Genomic DNA, 17,607 nt, shown 5'->3' on the forward strand with positions numbered 1-17,607 from the left:
GTTCAGTTGAGTCAGATTTCATGGAGAATGTAGGAGAATGTACAGGATCCATTGACATGAAAGCATGTGAAACTTCACTCAAACCCTGCTCTTTCCTCCTCAGGTGATTTAGAATTGAAATGCTCCCCAAGTAGATATCCATGGCTCTAACTTTATTTATAGTAAGAGTAATATAGGAAGTAGGAAGTGTAATAGCACCACCACAGGGGGAAATACAGTTTGTGCACAATAAAACTATCTCATTACAGCAGGCAAAATCATATTTTGATAACCTAATTAAACTCCTGGGACCCAGACACAGGCTTCTGACCTCTGTAGAGGACATTATATTTGACTGATTTCTCTGAGAGGCTTCATGTCACAGTTTTAGTCTGGGTGTCCTGTTCTGAGCACGTTCAGGCTGTTTAGGAGCTTTGATCAGAAACACTCCCTCTCTTTGCTCTTTTAATATCACTGATACTGACAGAATGATCAGATTTAGCACTCTTAGGGAAATATGATAATATAAACTGTATATATCTAACTGTGTATATGTTTTTTGTGCATTGTCCCTGATTAAATATAAATAAACTCAATTCAATTACACTTATTTTTCATTATGGTTTTCCCCAAGAACACATAAATATGCAATGTAGACATACACTGAATAAAATAAAGTATCTACATTTTATGCACATATTCCATAAAGTACAGTAGCAAATCAGATCCTTCTGTTATATCTCTCATAACATAGCTGTGAATCATCTTTATACAAACTGATTAGTGAATTAAAAACTGATTGGTGAATGAAAAATAAATAAACAAATAATTGTTTTTGCTTATACATGCCTTTTTATGTTACTAACTTAGTCCTGGTGTCCTATACAAAGGACATAATATTAATATATATATATTTTTTAATGTTTTTTTCTCAGTTTTATTTTTTAATGCTCCAACCAATGTAATAAAAATAATTCACAAAACCCCGGAACAGCAGTCGTGAAACAGGCGTTGCCTTCTGCTGACGGAAAGCTCAGAATTACAGACCTGTCTTTTCCTTTTCTTAGGAAAGTAAGTGAAGAGATGATGTCCATACAGAGCAATAACCATAATCGTAAAACATTCAAATCTGGATCTAGGGCCAAACTTATTAATAGAGACTCTCAGATAAGCTGCTAAGCTTTCGAAACAGAACGACCTCAACTGGTTTAGGCTCTACTTAATATCCCTGTGCACTAACACCTCCAGATGCATTGTGCTGCAGCCAAGGCTTGATATGATACGTGTATCCTAACACTCTGTCCTTTGCATTTAATTAGTTTTATGCATTGTGTAAACACTCATATGGGATTAGAATCCCGCCAAATGTATTGCAGTCACAGATCGAAAAACAATAAGCAAAGATCAAATATTTAAAAACACGTGTAAAATAATAACGCACAAAACCGAAAAACAAATGCAGTTTTTTTTTATAACAAACAGCACAGTCATGGATCGAAAAATAATAAGCGCTGGCAGAAAATATCATAATACACAAGTGAATGTTTCTGTCACCCACTAACAAAATATTTATGGATAATTACCTGAGATCATCCGGGATTTGTCTGCTGACGCTGGTTATCCATCTTCACACACCTGCCCCAGCAGCCACGAGTCGCATTAGAGTGACGTCAACTCCCCCTTGAACTGATTGGCTAGAGGAGCAGCTGTCAATCTAGAACCTACGGGCCAATGGTGACGCTGAAGCCCGCCCTGATTTACATGAAACTCAAACTTTTAGAAACGCAAGCACAGAATGTGGAAACAAGAGCAAAGTGGAAAAGACCACAAGAACACACACAAAAATAACATGAGCAGGAAACCTGATTTTGTTTGAGATTTGGAAAAAAATAATGTGTTATTATATTACACGCGATTTTAAATATTTTATTTATGCTTACTAGTTTTCTGTGACTGCCATACATTTGGCGGGATTCTAATCCCATACATAAACTCTCGCTTCCGAGCGCTAGGTGGCGGTGTTTGCACCATTCGAGCGAATCGCAACCAAGACATTTCAGAAGAAGAAACTCGGGCTATTCATCATATCTTCAAATTGGACAAGGAGCACTCCTTGACGGACGCTTAGGTAATTACTAAACTCGTTGTATTATTTTTTATGTAAGAGCAATTCCAGAATGCCATTTTATGCGCCTTTTATTTCTTTTGTATGGGTGTAAATTGATGAAATATTCAACAATGCCAAAGTTAAGTTAATCAAGCCATCTCTCGGAGTTTCCGGTCGTGTTATTGATGCGCGTGCGGCGCGTTTGATGTTCGTGTTTACATCTGAGCCTCGCGACAGATGTTACCGCGCTGAAGACACAGTGTAGCGTCTGAAGATGCTTGACCAGCACCAGATCAGCTGTGGGTTAGCTCTGGGGCTAACTGTAGCCAGGGGGGGATTATTAATGCAGAATACTCGAATGCAAAACATATGCCATTATGTTAAGGTGCAATTATATTCAAATAATCAATAGTATTTCCTCGTATAGCCAATTACAGAACGTCTTTTACACCAGGACTTAAAAAACATCCCAACCTCGTTTGGGCCAGAAGTTTGCGAGCAGGAGAGCCAGTCAACTTTAAGTTCAGAATATCCAAACTTATCTTTTATTCATTGTTTTTTAATGCATGAATTCAGTTTGAGATGGGATTGTGCGATTAGCTCGTCTTGTCTGATAGATTTACGACCGTTTAAAAAGATGCAGTATATTTAGATACACCATTACAAATTGTGACATTAGGTCTGCGACATCAACCATCTTATTTAGTCATTTTAATTTGATCAACATTGACTAATAACCAGTATGTATTAACCCTACCTCCACCAGAGCTGTGAATAGATTATAATAAATAACAAGGTTAATAAACAACCATTGTTCTGTAGGGCAATTTACAGTTAAGCCCCAGCACCAGGTCTGATGAATGAAGACCAGGACTCATCCGCTTTAATACTTCTCCAGGAGGAGATCATGGGCCACTCTGCCTTACATTCCCAATACAACAGCAATTCTACTCTAACAGAAGGTCACCAACTTTACTTGAAGAACGAGGATTCTGATTGGCTCAAATAGCAGAAAAACAAGTCAAATCTTAACAGATGTACATAAAGTTAAAAGCATTTGTTCAAAGGTTATTCAGGGTGACACAACTGTACTGGTATCATGATAATGACAAATTCTAGTTAAGAGAATGAAATGATTAAAAACCTTAAGGAGTTTGGCATCACACACGTCCACCGAACATTAACCAACATGAAGAAATATGCAGAAAGAAAGAAAAATAAAATGAAATCATATTGTTGACTCCTGCTGTTAAAAAGAGGAACACTTAAGAATACTTTTAAAGATGCTAAAATATATACCTTAAATGAATATACTTAAAGTTGCAGTTAAATGTAAAATATTTAATTTAGTTCACATTCATTACATAGTTAAATGAAATTAATGAAAATGCATTGTAATTAAAAATTGTATTAAATGCAGTCAGTGTTTTTTTGAGTAACTTAAGTACATCTATATATTTGATTATTCATAACTATTTCTATTGTCTTTGAAACATATTAAAGTGAACTGCCGAATATACTGACAAGCATGTATGATAAACTAAATGCCGTTTTACTCATTTCTACTTCTCAGTTTATGAAAACAATTCTCTTCCCTCTGCATCCACATACAGACCTCATTGATTTCTCTTTCCTGTCTGTAAAGGTTGGAGATGGACGCCGCTGAAGACACCGGTGAAGCCGAGACTGTTAGTGCTCAGAGCCTGTATGCGACGCTCGGCCTGTCCTCCGAAGATGTGGATGCACTCGCACAGATTCCCGAAAGCGAAATCAGCGTGGAGACCCTCCCTTATCTCATCATGCAGCTCAAAGCCAAGAGAGCCCTTAAAGAGTCTTCTAGCGCAGAGTCCAGGCCTCCCCAGGACAAGCGCGGCACACCCGAGAGATGCTCCAGCGACAGACACAGAAGCCCCTTGTCCTCCAGCTCAGCACGGCGCTCCGGGAGCCACGAGCATCATGGGAAGGGGGAGGGGCACAGGAAGTCTGAGAGGTACACGGGAGGAAGAAGAGAGCTGGCTCACAGGAAGTCCTCCCGAGAGAGACCGAGTGCGGATCCCGCGGCTGTGGAGATGGAGTCGGGCGACGACCCGACCGTTTTCCCACACAAGTGCCCTCTCTGCAAGTGCATGCTGAATTCCATCAAGGTGAAGAGATATGTGATGCATCCAGTGCCATGATCAGACAAAACTATTACATAAGAACAAAAATGTCTAGAACTGATTAACATTTTGTAAAATCGCATTACATTTATGGGAAAATCTATCCGTGATGCTATCGGAGGATTGTACTGCTTCACAGTGAGGGAATGTAGAAGAACCCAGGCTAGACACGGACATGTGTATTCTGGATATTTTCTCAGGCTCATCATGAGATTAACTATTAATATGAAAATGCATTACCATTTGGATAAATATATTATACTCGTATCGATTTTGGAGATTCTGTCCACAATATAAACTAGTATTTCATGTATGCAATGATGTATTTGTTGATTTTTCTGGAGGAATGTGTTTATTATAATCTGTCGTTTCTTGACTGCAGACATGGAGAGACCATCTGTCCGGGGTCCGCCACAAGTTTAATGAATCTGAGCGCAGTTCTCGCTCATTTCAAGCCTCTAAGAGAGCCTACAGCTCCGAACACACCATCGGTAAACCGTCTCCTTCACAGTGCATCTAGATTTGATCATGCTGCTGTTTGAAGCGACCGCGTGCTATGTGTTTAGATGAAAACAAACAAGCTGAAAACGGTCTACCTGAAACACTTTTAGTGCTTTTCTATAGGATGAAGCCTCAGATCTGAACTATACACTGGATTGGTTTCTCCTAGATTATGATCTTTTTTTTAGAATATGCACGGCATTATAATGTTATGATAAAACTAAAATTAAAACCATGGAAAGACCCATAAGATAACCTGTAGACAGAAAGACACTTCTTAAGCACGCAGAATAACACAAGTTTGTGCAGCTCTAGTCACATCTCAAAATGAAACGTAAAGACCTATTTATTGCCTGTTAACTTTGAGACCATTTGCAAGCTAGCGTTCTCCTAAAAGTTGACAAATCAAATGCAGCGAATGATAGCAAATATACTTATTTTTTCTTGAAATTGAAACTAAATTTCTTCATTTAGAAGATGCTTTTTTCCAAAGTGACTTACACACGAGGAATACAGCAAGTGTATTATTATTTATTCATTTATTTAGATTCACGAGAGATGAACCGTAAATATCGCTCTTGTACACGCCTCTGCATGGGTTCAGTTATCTCCATTTGAATGCCAAGCCCTTGTGTGGTCTCTTCTTTAACTTCCTGTTCCTGTCTCATCAAGCCTATGTCATTTTAAACTGACTTGACTTATAATAGGTTAAAGAGGTTTTATCTTTTCTCTAAGGGGATCAGTACATGTCCGGCTCATCAGACCACCTCTACCCTCCTAAGGTAACTTCACTGATGTGCTGCTCTGGTTTATTCATTTCTGCTACTCAAGCACTCAAACTGAAATGTCTATATGTTATCCTCAGCCCAACACAAGAGTAGTAGTTGCCAAGTTTCCTATGGGTGCCGTGGCCGTGGGGGAGCTTCTAGAGCTTGGAAAACCATTCGGCACAATCGTGAAGCACCTGGTGTTCCCAGCGAAGGTAACGAAAGGCGCTCTAGATTTCTACACAATGAGCTTGTGTTGAACTTTGCTTTGCCCACCGTTGTTTTAACAGCACCTGTAACAATATAACTCTTTACTACAGTGATATTTAAAGGGTTAGTTCATCAGAATTGACTTTTATTCTATGGAAAGCTGAAGTTTAGCAGATATAAAGAAGTGAAATTCACTCTAGATGTACAGTAGAGGAGTGTGTTTCTTCATCAGGTTTGGAGAAAGTGTCTCATCAATGGATGCTGTGCAGTGAATGGGTGCCGTCAGAATGAGAGTCCAAACAGCTGATAAAAACATCACAATAATCCACAGCACTCCAAACACAATGCATCATCAAGATGTTTTTAACATCAAACCGTTGCTTCTGGCTAAGATACGAGTCTATACACTTCCTCCAGTGGAAATAAGTGCTTCTCCTGTTGTCTCTCTCATCTCTCAGCTGTTTTGGGCTTGATCTGTGTAGATCTCTCTCCGGATTCAGACGAGATTACAGTTTTTCACCAGAGAAAGCAATATTATGGACAGAGGACTTGTATTTTTAGCTGCAGACAACAGTTTGAGGTTGAAAACATCTTGATGGATTTGTTTCAGCTTTTGTCTTCTCCAGAAAGGGTTACTCCATCCAAAAATAAAAATGTAGTCATTGATCTACCCCCATGACATTCCAAACCCGTAAGAGCTTTGTTCATCTTTGGAACACAATTTAAGATATTTTGGATGAGAACTGGTAAACTTGAGACTGTCCCATAGACATGAACGCTTCACACTGCGCCGATGCATGGGTTGCTTTCAAACCAAAGCATAAATAGATGAAAAAACATACCATTCTTCCAGACAGTCAAGACAGACAAAGCTTGTACGGGTGTGGAACGACATGGAGGTAAGTGACTAATGAGAAAATGTCCCTTTAACTGATGGACTGGAGCGCTGTGGATTATTGTGATGTTTTTATCAGCTGTTTGGACTCTCATTCTGACGGCACCCATTCACATTCATGTCACACTCAGTCTTTTGTATTGTGTTTTTCATTTATTTATGTATTATTTTGGTTTGCTGGGTAACAGGGATTCCTGGAGTTCAGTTCTCACAAGGAGGCTCAGAATATGGTCAATCACTTCCAGCTGAAGCCAGCCTTCGTAAAGGAGAGCGCAGTCGTCCTCTACTTATCCCCCACAGTGGAAGGCATTTATGTGAGTAGCCCACAAATCACACCTCTGTACTCACTCTGACGGTCTATCCACAACGGTTACGGTTTTTGACTGACAGACCCCTCCCAAGTTTGATGCGCCTTCACCCAAACGAACAAAGCGCTCGAATGCGCCTTCGGTGGTGTGTTTCTCACGTCTGCCTCCCGGGGAGGACATCGAGGCTGAAGTGCTGGAGCTCGCAGGCATGTTTGGAGAGGTCTGGCAGTCCAGGTTCACTGACTGTAAGGTGAGGAGGAGCTCAATTCATTCATTTAAACTGTGCATTCAACCAATCACGGATCCAAATAGAGCATCCTATGCAAATGTGACACTGGCACACATCCAGCGAGTGAAACACCCACAGTTCTTCATAAAGTGGCACGTTTTTCAGAGGATATGTCACAAACTGTCTGTTGATTAGTTCAGTAAAAAAAGTTTTGAGTTAATTGTACGCATTAATTTTGACAGCCTTTGTACACATACACTGCCCCCCCCCCCATTGAACTGTTGTGTGTGTGTGTGTGTGTGTGTAGGCCTTGATCGAGATGGTTGACTGGCGTGATGCTAAAATCATGGTGAAGTATTACTACAGTAACCCTCTGAGGATCCAGGGCAAAAGTGTCAAAGTGAGCATGACGCACATCACAAGCCTGAGGTAAGAGACTTCTGATATCTCAAGAACTTCATCGACTGCTTTTTTAATAAACACTCCTACAATTACAAGAAATCGTACCAAGCAATTTCCAATAGCTTTTTTCTTTTTTTGCATATTTTTGCATCTCACCATCAATTCCTTATTGTTTTCCTTCTTTCTGCTGCTTTTATATAAAGACATCGTAGTTTATAGTGAACTATAGTAGTTCAGCATATTACTAAGACACATTACTTGTTAATTTCTCAAGACTGTAACTGTGAAATCAAAAACATTGCCATCTAATCAAATGTCAAAAGCTTTCTGAATGTAGTGTAGTTGCATTTAAAATAAAACCATTTAGAAAACTACACACTATACAAACTCATTTCAGGAACAAAATACTGTCAGGTCACTTCTGTTCGTGTCAAAGCAGCTTCACGGTGATAAACGAGAAGAGACATCCATCATACGACACATTTGGAGAAAATACAGTTTTCACCGCAAAGATGATAGGTTCATATCTAAGTGCTGTATGTTTTGAGAAACGATGGAGAATAAGTGCATTGTGCTCTACCACGACCGTGTGGAGTTGTTTCGATGAATCACGGAGGCTGTCGGTATAAATTAACTGGTATTGAACTTTGAAATGCTTGGTCCTTCAGAGAGAACAGTCCTCAGCCTGTGAGCAGAAAATCTGAGCCGAGCAAACACAGCCGACAAAGAGAGGAGTCCACGTCTAGCAACAAGGACAAGAGCGACGGCTCAAACCAAGAAACCGTAGAGAAAGAAGACGAGGAGCTGGATGAAGAGGAGGGCGTTCAGCTGGAGGATGAACCTGGGATGCTTCAGGAGAGGACCGATGAGGAGGAAGAAGAGAAACAGGAGGAGAAGCTGGAAGAGGAGAGACCTAGCGCTGCTGAGGAGGACAGAGAGAGAGCTTCAGAGCAGAATCCAGACGAAGAGGTGAGTCAATTAACATTTAATACTTTAACAATGAACCACTGTGTTTCCATTAACAGATGAATACATGCGTTGTTCATGTCATGCATTAACTAATGAAACCTTCATATAAAGTGCATTTGACCGTACTCTCCAGTGTTACGGTTTATGACGTTTTGAGAATGCAGGAAGTGCATGAACGTGTGACTGAAAGCAATGCATGTGTTTATTTCTCTGCAGGGTGTTGTGGATGATGCAGAATTCCCAGAGAACATGGAAGATTTCGTTACATTAGATGAGCTGGACTACAATGCAGGAGGTGATCCTTTATCATTAAACATTACAAGGTCAAAACACGAAAAGAAAAAAAATACAACTCGTGCATTTATGAATTGTTTACTTAAGATCACATTTAGAAAATAGTGACTTTTCATGTCATGCCAAATTTAAATTCAATCCATTCATATTTTAATCTATGACAGTGACCCCTTTTCCCTTTTTATTCCAGACTCCACTGTGTCAAAGGTAAGAGTCACATCTCTCATTTACTGTAGATGTTGGATGTCTTGGGAATGAAACGTGTGTTTGGTGTGTGTTTGTTTCAGGATAGTAAAGTAGTGGTGGTGTGGCCTGTAAAGAGGAGCCCTGACCTGATGAAGGATCTTCACAGTCTGACCTCTCCCTTCGGCAGAATGGTCAAGCATTTATCCACGTTCAAACAGGAGGTACGTGTTGTGTAAAAATGAGGGATGCACGAAATATCGCCGACTGAACAATTTCAATCTAAACACTTGTTTTTTTTTTTTGCTTGTTTTATTAAATAAGTCCCTTGTTGTCCAAGGCTGTCTTTATTTGATCACAAAGTTAGTATGAATGGTAATATTGTGTTTCGTGACAATTTCAAATAACTGATTCATATTTTAATTCCTTTTTAAAATGAGTGTCACATGATTCTTCAGAAATCATTTTAAGAAATGCAGCCTTGGTGACACTTTTCAGAAGCATTAAAAAACATAGATATTATTGATACTACACTCTATTACATATTGATCATATTTCTACTTATGATTTCATACTTCATTTTAATTTACATTTGAATTGATCTGTCTTTTTTTTTTTTAACAGCCATGTTTATATTTCAACAATAAATTGGGAGTAGAAACTATTGTTATTAAAAGGTGATATAAAATCTGCCTTATGTGCAGTTTAAATGTTCGTACAACAGGGTTTTCTTATTTGAATGTTGAATTATTGAATACATTTGATTTAATTTATTAACTAAACTTTATTTTTGATTTTGGCTTAATGAAAACTTAAATTTCTGAGCTATATATTATTTATTTATTTATTTATTGGTGCATTACTAGCAAAAATATACATTTTCCAATTAAAGGTAATCTTAAATACAAAAATAAAATAAAATAAAAAAGTTCTCCCTGATACTTCAAGGTTGTTTCTTCAGCTATGCATGTTTTCAGTGGATGAGTAAAACAGGACTCTCCTCTTAGTGTGTAAAACATCTCTCTAACCCTTAATAAACATTGTATTTGTGTGTGTGAATTTTCTAACTTGGATAATACTTTAAGAAAAGTTGAATACTTTAACATTAGTTAGAAAATAAACACTTATACCGCATTTGTTAATCCTAGTTCCTTCAAAAATGCTTCTTTCAACATTAACAACATTACAAGTTAAAAACAAAGGATATTGTATGCTTTAGTTAATAAATGAGCTAAAAAATTTAAATAAAAAATGAGCTGCAAAACACCCCTACACACACAAAATAAATCTTTGTGAGAATAAAGAGCGCTTGAAGCAGTCACTGCACATAACTCACTGTAGCTATCATTAATCATGCACACACTGAAACAGACCTGTTGATGTATTCTTTAATGAATCCATATTAAATCATGCGTTTGAGGATCCAACATTGGTGCTTTATACTCTCTCTATAGTCACTGTGTCTTCCGTTTCCACATACGCTGTCAGCTTTACTCGTCTCAGTTCTTCAGGTTTTGCTGTAGCTGTGATGTGTGTTTGTGTTCTTGTAGGCTATGATTGAGCTGGAAACCGCTGAAAAAGCCCAAGAAATGGTGCAGTTCTACAGCGATCACAAGGCAACGATATGCGGCAGACCGGTGTCTGTTTCCATGTGCCTTACCATGAACACAATAGAGGTGTGTGTTTAGAAACATGATAGACAGACTTACTGTAACATCCCATCCACCAGTGACCTGTCAGTGTTTCAACTGATTTTGACTGAATCACTATACTCATGGAGGCTGCCTTTATTCTATCAAAAACACAGTAGAAAAGTATATAAAATAGCAGTTTTTATGTGTGAAAATATAATATATTTCTGTGATGCTCCGCTGTATTTTCAGCATCATTCCTCCAGCCTTCACATGATCTTAAGAAATCAGAATAATATGATGATTTACTGCTCATCAATGTTGAAAACAGTTCATATTTTTATGAAAACCACAAAAAACGCTACACCTGTGAGTTATTTCTCCATAGATGACAGAAGGAAGGATATAGAAGAATATTAAGACTGCTTCACATTCACAAGGAACGTCAGGAAAAGTTACAAACAGAAAAAATCGAGAATAAAATAAAATAAAAGACGATCAATATATACTGTAGACAGAATATACAAATCAGTCAACACGTATGTGTTAAAATTACTTTCCATGTAACATACAGGTGCTGGTCATATATTTAGAATATCATCAAATCATTTATTTAATTCCATTCAAAAAGTGAAACTTGTATATTATATTCATTCATTACATACAGACTGATATATTACAAATGTTTATTTTTTTTTTATTTTGATGATTATAACTGACAACTAAGGAAAATCCCAAATTCAGTATCTCAGAAAATTTGAATATAATTTTAAGACCAATACAAAGAAAGGATTTTTAGAAATCTTGGTCAACTAAAAAGTATGAACATATACAGCACTCAGTACTTAGTTGTGGCTCTTTTGTCTGAATGACTGCAGCAATGCGGCGTGGCATGGAGTGGATCAGTCTGTGGCACTGCTCAGGTGTTATGAGAGACCAGGTGTCTCTGATAGTGGCCTGTCTTGCATACGTCTGTGTGTAGTGGTTCTTGAAGCACTGACTCCAGCTGCAGTCCACTCTTTGTGAATCTCCCCCACATTTCTGAATGGGTTTTGTTTCACAATCCTCTCCAGGGTGCGGTTATCCCTATTGCTTGTACACTTTTTTTTTCTACCACATCTTTTGGAAACAGAGCTCTGTGAACAGCCAGCCTCTTTTGCAATGACCTTTTGTGTCCAAATTTGCGTCTACCGTTCGCCGCTTGAACATTTTGAATGCATTCGCGCATCTAGAGCGAAATAGACATGCGTAGAAGCAAGAGTTTGAAGCGAGATTTACGTGCGTCCGATGCGAAATCCGCTTCTTGTGGTATTACAACACACTCTTCAAAGCGAGGTCCTTTTTATTCCTGAAATATGAACTTGTGTATGATACTTGTCATTTAGCTCCGGGTGACTGCTCACTGACAACATCAGTTGTTCCTCCATGTTGAATGAGTGACTCCTGAGCAGGCTCCTGATTGGTTAACGCCGCGATTTGACGCCAAAGTTCAAATCTTTCAACTCGGGCATCAAACTCGAATACGCATCTAACCCGTAAATGCACAAAAGCACCATTCGAGCAAGATGCTCAATTCGCTCGAACTCGCGTCTGCCGCGCTAAATGCCTCATTCACGCCGCTAGACCTCCAGAGCCGCGTAAACGCATCTTTACCTTGACTTAACATTGAAATCATCGCGCCAGACGCTCTATTTGCTTTTGGTGTGAACACCGCATTAGTTGTCAGTTATAAACATCAAAATTAAAATAAATAAACATTTGAAATATATCGGTCTGTGTATAATCAATAAATACAATATACAAGCTTAACTTTTTGAATGGAATTAGTGAAATCAACTTTTTGATGATTTTCTAATTATATGACCAGCACCTGTATAATGTGCACATAATAATTCAGTGAATGTGGTTATTCCAAATGTAGATGAGTAGAGAATTAAACTAGACTGATTTCAATCCCTCGCGTCATGTTCAGAGCCCCAGCGGGAGGTCTATCTTCATCAGCCGTCTTCCCAACCAGAGGAACGTGCGACAGAAATACACTCAGAAATCCCTCTTCAAACTAACCAAGCCTTTTGGGAGACTGACTGGCTACTCTCTGCACAGGTATCAAGGAACGGTACGTATTCCCTCGTCACTGTCTGCCCTTTGGCGGGTTCTTGAATGTCTTCGTAACCCTTTGGTTTTTCCTGTGCCTCAACTTGTTGCTTCTCAGTGTTACATGCAACTGGAAAGTACGAAGGCTGCTGAAAAAATGGTTGCGCAGTACAGTCGGCGACCTTGCAAGTTTTGGGGTTCGGTGCTGAGGATAGCCATGTGCAGGAAAGGGGACTCTCTGATTCGCTGGTAGGTCAATGTGGTTTTTCCATTTCAGTGCAATGTTGAAATCATGTCGCTGAATAAAGTGGATAGATGCACAAATTATAAAATACAGTACATTTCCATCCTTGTCATGCACAGCTGGCCAGATACTTTGAAAACACTTATAAATGTCAATGCAGCAGATCTCAAATGAATCCACTTCACTTTTCTGTAGTTCAGCTCATATTTTGGTCGAGTGTCTATGTAATGTTTTTTGTTCATAGGAGACTCCTCGAAAATGCACAGGGGAGAGGGTTAAAAAAGGACACGAAAGAAATTAATCCAAGCACTGAAAGGACAGAAAATGACCAGGTAATCACAAGAGAAAATCAAACCTCACCTGAAATCTTTATAGAAACATCTTGATCTGAAGTGTCATGCTTGCATTTGATTTGCATTTTTAAAGCGTTGAGTTGAAGGAAAAGAAAAGTATCTGAGCGTCAGGCATATATGATATCTCTGTCAGTAGAAATCATATGAGGAAATGTGTGTTTGCAGAACCAGCAGAGTTCTTCACTGGATTGTGAAGGTGTTGGAGGAGATCCGGTTTGTGAATGTAAAGGTTCAGAAGAGGACGGTCAGCTGGAGAAAACCCCTCTGAGACCTTATCAGCCTGACCAGACTGTGGGTAAGTCCATCACACACCCTTGTGTTATTATACACACTCGGTCATCTCAGTATTATAACCATCTGAAGCATGCCAAGATAACATTTTCAAAATTAATTTGAAGTTGTATTGACTTTAAGGTCAATTAAGGTCAGTTTCAAAAATGTTTTCATTTCCAACAAGGTTTTTTTTTTTTTTTTTAGATGCAAATAAAGTTCAGTGTATTTACTACCTGTGTGAAAACACGTTTAGTGTTCTTATTTTTAAAAAAACCTGGCGGTTTGAAATGTTTATGCCAATGTATTTTTGCCAATTCCCCTTTTTTATGTTTAAGCAAAAAAATTGAAAAACAAAAAACAGTGTAAATCTTGTCTCAGGAAAGACTCCTCTTATTTCAGGTGTGAACTACGTCATCCCAGTAACTGGTTTCTTCTGCAAGCTGTGTAACATGTTCTACACTGACGAGAAAAGAGCTAAATCAGAGCACTGCTGCAGCCTGGAACACTACAACAACCTCAAGGTGACCGCAAGAGAGTTAGATACATCTCCATCCGCAATATTCTGCATTCAACTCTCAGCCCATTTTATATATATATATATATATATATATAGAGAGAGAGAGAGAGAGAAAGAGAGAGAGAGAGAGAGACTGAGAGACTGGTATAAAATGAAAATCACATTTTTGCTCACGCACGTTGGTAACGTTTTATAATAAGGTTCCATTAGTTAATGTCACTTAATGTATTAACTAACAACGAGCAATACATTTATTACAGTATTTATAATCTTTGTTAATGGCAATACAGTTGTTTATGTTTGTTCATGTTAATTCACAATGCATTAACTAATGTTAACAAGCACAAATCTTGTAATAAGTAAATTAACACTAAGATTAATAAATGCTGTAGAAGTGTTGTTCATGTGTAGTTTAACTAAAGTAGGTAACTACTACGGCCAATCGCCATTATTTAGTTCAGAAATGATCATACATTTAATTTGCATGATTCGTGTCACATAATACACATTAATAATCTAAAGGGGATGCTGGTTTAACATGCCACCCCCATCTCAGTTAGTTCAAGCTATATATAGATCTATTTGCAGATGTGCATTATAACCATTTCTCAAGATAGGAGACTCATTCAGGAGCACAGGATCTTTTGACATTTATTAATAAAATAGCTTTAGCTATGAATCACTACATTTGTTCCTCATTAACGAAGAGGTAAAATCACTGTTTTTGAAGCAACTAAACTCACAGCGTCATTGTTTGCCTAGAGAGACACAGACGCAGATAATTCACACATGAAACATTCATCACGCTCTCGCTCTGGCCATATCTGAGGAAAAGTGGAGCAGTTTGTCAGTCATTAAACATTTCTAACATAAAACGGTTGACATTAATATTAATATTTGCAACTTTCCTCTCACCTCTCTTTCAACGTTTATTCGCACTCTGCTTCTGTGAACCGTTAACCCCGCCCACTTTGATATGATTGGCCATCTACTTTTCTTTATTGCATTATGGATTGTAGGACTAAACGAAAACAAGTACAGTAAGTGTCCTGTGGTCTGCAATCCCTGATTTTCAGTCCAGTCATGCAATGATCTCCCAGCCAATGAAACGACATTCACCAACCGAGTCCTGGTAATGTGCGTTAACATCAGTGTTGGGCAAGTTACTTTTAAAAAGTAATTAGTTACAGTTACTAGTTACTTCTTCCAAAAAGTAACTAAATTAGTAACTCAGTTACAAATTTTTAAAGTAACTAGTTACTTAAGAAAGTAACTATTGCGTTACTTTCAAGTAAAATTACATTTTAAATGCTCAAACGTGACCCCACCTCTACCCCTCTTTAAAGGAACTTAAAATACATGTGCATGTTCAATTATTTATGATAAATCTGAATATTATAATGAAATGGACACTTAATACAATACATTATTAACAGAAACATGAAACATTGTACACACATCTAAAAAAAAAAGTTGCTGTGGGACAAAGTGAGACTAGCCTCCAATCAAATGGCATGTATGTAGATATCATGTTTATATAGTGGATCAATGCAAATAACACGATAGATTTTTGGGAACTTTTGATATTTCCTTTTATTGTTTCTTTAATTTCTTGAAGGAAAAAGTAATGTATATACTTCCATTTAGAGAAGGCTACTTTTGGATTATTTGGGCTCGTCGCCATACCTGTCTCTGGTTGACTGACTGACTTGTGTTGTTCGTTGTGTGTCCTGTCCTGTCCGATGATGGGTCGTTCGCGAATGAGCGTTAGTGATGATGGATCGACTCGTTCGCGAATGAGCTTTTGAGGAGTCGTTCGCGATTCGCGAATGAGCCGACTCTAAGAGCCGGCTTTTTTAGTTGAACTTCGGGAGCTGGCTCGCATATCTGAAGAGCCAACTCTATTTTTTTTTTCAAATTTAGCCTATAGAAATTAAATAATTATGTAATAAAAATTGAAATATTATAGTCAAAGTCATTTAAAGAGCCGTTTGTGAGCCAAAGAGCCGGCTCTTTTCAGTGAGCTGAGTCAAAAGAGCCGAATTCCCATCACTACTATGCGTGCTTTCGAAAACCCGCCCAACTCTACCTCTGATTGGCTTACAATGAAATTTTACTCTACCTCAGCCAATCGTCAGCATTTATGCGCTTGTCTCGTGCTCTGCCCACTAACCAAGGAAGAACAGTAAAAAAAAGTATTTGCCTCTCGCTCAGAGATCTAGTTGGTCTGATGAAAAAAAAAAAAAACAGCTTCATCATCAGTTATAGTAACGCGCCGCATTTTTTGGCAGTAACGGTAACGGCGTTATTAAGATGAGAAGAGTAATCAATTAGATTACTCGTTACTGGAAAAAGTAATGCCGTTAGTAACGCCGTTATTTATAACGCCGTTATTCCCATCACTGGTTAACATCCATGTTGCTTTGATTTCCAGCTCAGACATGCTGAAGTGGTGGAAGAGGCAGACGGACACCCAGATGGCTGAGTGAAAGAAGACAAGGACATTATTGTACTTTGCATTTTGTTTTGTTTTTATTTGTTTTCATTCCTCTTAGTTTCAATATTCTTTCTGTTCAGATCTTTTGTTTTTCAGAGAGCTACGAGAGTGAGTGAGTGTGTGAGCGACAGATGTGTGTGGACAAAATTGTGAAGCCATTGTGATGGTTTGGATGTTTGACAGTAAGCAGAACGAACATGTATATCAGCTGAAGGAGAGTGTTTCGAAATAAACTCAAGTTTGTTTACTGTCACCTACATGCAAGTGTCTACAATTCATTTTTGATAAAAGCAGGTTACCTTTAGTTAAGCAAGCCTCTCCAGTGGTCATGATCTCTCATGAAGAGCTGTGTGTGTGTGTGTGTGTGTGTGTGCAGGTTTACTCTGACATCGCACTGATCACCATCTGAAATGGTCAAACCTCACAGTAATAAAGAAATCGACCTCAAAACTATTAATGTATGCGTGCACAATTTTCCATCAGTTGAATAGACGTTAGAAATGGATCTCACCACAAACCAATGCATTACACCTGGCAGCTTGTGTCTGTGAAGCTCAGAATTAAATGGATGTGCAATGGTTTGTATATTGAGGCACATTTGCCAATAGTTGATCATGTTTGTGACATGTATTATCATTTTTGCCAATAGCCGAAGATGTTCCAATTCAAACACAAAATGGTCTTGTGAAGTTTACTTTGCACAGACACATAATTAACTACCAGTGAATTGTAAGATTTGCAACAATTATCGAATTAATAGATAATAGTTATTTGTGCACACATTTAAAAATGTACACTAGTATCTTCTTAATGTCTAGTCCTTTCTTTTCTAAAGTCAAACAATTTTAAATAAAAAAAAATCACTACATTCCAAAAATGTAAACTAATACATTTACTAAATAAAAAAACAATCAGGAATATTTAAATGATGGTAAAGATGATCAATTAAATGGAAGATCAAACCACAAAATTTAAAACAAACACTGAACTAAATA

The 17,607-nt window shown here is 38.1% G+C and overlaps 1 protein-coding gene across 2 annotated transcripts; it reads left to right on the forward strand.

Annotated features, from left to right (window-relative positions):
- The first annotated feature begins 2,025 nt into the window (after nt 1-2,025).
- On the forward strand, nt 2,026-16,871 carry LOC113085858 (matrin-3-like). 2 transcript variants are annotated; one of them, XM_026255292.1, is made up of 19 exons: nt 2,026-2,107; nt 3,732-4,230; nt 4,628-4,736; nt 5,482-5,528; nt 5,612-5,728; nt 6,807-6,932; nt 7,009-7,176; nt 7,463-7,584; nt 8,226-8,526; nt 8,743-8,821; nt 9,011-9,027; nt 9,108-9,227; nt 10,554-10,679; nt 12,607-12,750; nt 12,847-12,977; nt 13,217-13,304; nt 13,491-13,620; nt 13,998-14,119; nt 16,550-16,871. In XM_026255292.1, the coding sequence occupies exons 2-19, from the start codon at nt 3,739-3,741 to the stop codon at nt 16,598-16,600; spliced, it is 2,490 nt and encodes an 829-aa protein (XP_026111077.1). In that variant the 5' UTR covers nt 2,026-2,107; nt 3,732-3,738; the 3' UTR covers nt 16,601-16,871. The 2 variants fall into 2 exon arrangements, with proteins under 2 accessions (XP_026111077.1, XP_026111078.1); XM_026255293.1 differs by having other exon boundaries at nt 2,048-2,107; nt 3,710-4,230.
- The last annotated feature ends 736 nt before the right edge of the window (nt 16,872-17,607 follow it).

The sequence above is a fragment of the Carassius auratus genome, chromosome 5 (assembly GCF_003368295.1).
Source record: "Carassius auratus strain Wakin chromosome 5, ASM336829v1, whole genome shotgun sequence".
Classification (NCBI taxonomy): Eukaryota; Metazoa; Chordata; class Actinopteri; order Cypriniformes; family Cyprinidae; genus Carassius; species Carassius auratus.

Bases quoted from the DNA above. Each gene is read 5' to 3' on its own strand.
- LOC113085858 (XM_026255292.1), top strand. From the start codon at position 3,739: ATGGACGCCGCTGAAGACACCGGTGAAGCCGAGACTGTTAGTGCTCAG. The intron at 4,231-4,627 runs GTGAAGAGATAT...TCTTGACTGCAG, and splicing joins GCATGCTGAATTCCATCAAG to ACATGGAGAGACCATCTGTC. The intron at 12,751-12,846 runs GTACGTATTCCC...GTTGCTTCTCAG, and splicing joins TGCACAGGTATCAAGGAACG to TGTTACATGCAACTGGAAAG.